The sequence below is a fragment of the Antrostomus carolinensis genome, unplaced genomic scaffold (genome assembly GCF_000700745.2).
Source record: "Antrostomus carolinensis isolate BGI_N321 unplaced genomic scaffold, ASM70074v2 scaffold40860, whole genome shotgun sequence".
In the NCBI taxonomy this organism is placed as follows: Eukaryota; Metazoa; Chordata; class Aves; order Caprimulgiformes; family Caprimulgidae; genus Antrostomus; species Antrostomus carolinensis.
The window spans coordinates 5,118-5,965 of record NW_010291344.1 but is presented as its reverse complement, the minus strand read 5'-3'; the positions used below and the strand labels follow the sequence as shown (position 1 = coordinate 5,965).

The 848-nt window shown below is 59.9% G+C and overlaps 1 protein-coding gene across 1 annotated transcript in view; it reads left to right on the top strand.

Moving 5' to 3' along the window:
- Nucleotides 1–848, top strand: part of LOC104531192 (disks large homolog 3) — a gene marked incomplete at its 5' end in the record, with an annotated part of 10,482 nt that overhangs the window by 4,517 nt on the left and 5,117 nt on the right. Inside the window, one exon of the mRNA XM_029087009.1 lies at nucleotides 697–801. Within this exon, the coding sequence (XP_028942842.1) occupies nucleotides 697–801 (105 nt within the window). The remainder of the gene's footprint in view (nucleotides 1–696; nucleotides 802–848) is intronic.

The window sequence follows — 848 nt, the reverse complement described above, 5'->3', positions numbered from 1 at the left end:
AGCAGTTCCAGTAAGTGTGCGTCTCACCTGCTCTCCCTCCCCTGTGCACGTGTGTGTATCTGTGTGTGTGTGTGTGTGTGTGTGTGTGCGTGCACATTTTGACACTTCCATCTTGTCTTGTCCCGGTGGTGGTTCTGTTCAGAGGCTGGTCCTTCCTGCTGGTGACACTGAGTTGCTGTGGGCCAGCTCCCTCTTTGGGGCTGGGGGGCAGGAGCGAGCCTGCCTGCTTCCCTGCTCTCTCCTGGCTGCAGGGCTCTGCTCCCAAGGCTGGGTGGTGGGTTCCTGGTCCATGGTGGTCCCCCATCCTCAGTGCCTGCTGCAGCAAGCAGTGGCCAGAGGTGGGGTCTGTAGCTTAGGTGGTTTCTGGAGCCCAAGCCTGTACAAAGAGCGTGGGGGTCCAGCTGCAGCAAATGGTCCCTTTATCCCCAGCGGGTCCTCTAAATATCTGCAGCACATCTGCTGTCCACCCCACAGGGAGGACAGTGGGTCCCAATGGGCCCTGAGCCTGCAGCAGTGGGGAGGGAAGAGAAGGCTTGACACAGAGCTGGGATGTGAATAATTAACATGGATCAAGGGCTGGGAACTGCATACCTGTCACGCTTCACGTCAGCTGACGGCGTGATGGGGGCAGCCTGGAAGTGTCCTCAGGGCTGCCAGAGGCTGGCAAGGGCAGGAGCCAGCTCCTTGTGGGTGCAGAGGGGCTGAAAGCTGCTGCCAGCGCTTACATGCCTCTCCCTGGCTCTCTTGCAGAAGGCCAAGAGGACACCATCCTGTCGTACGAGCCAGTGACGCGGCAAGAAAGTAAGTCCTGGCACTGAGCTGCCCCGTGTCCCAGCACAGCCAGGGTG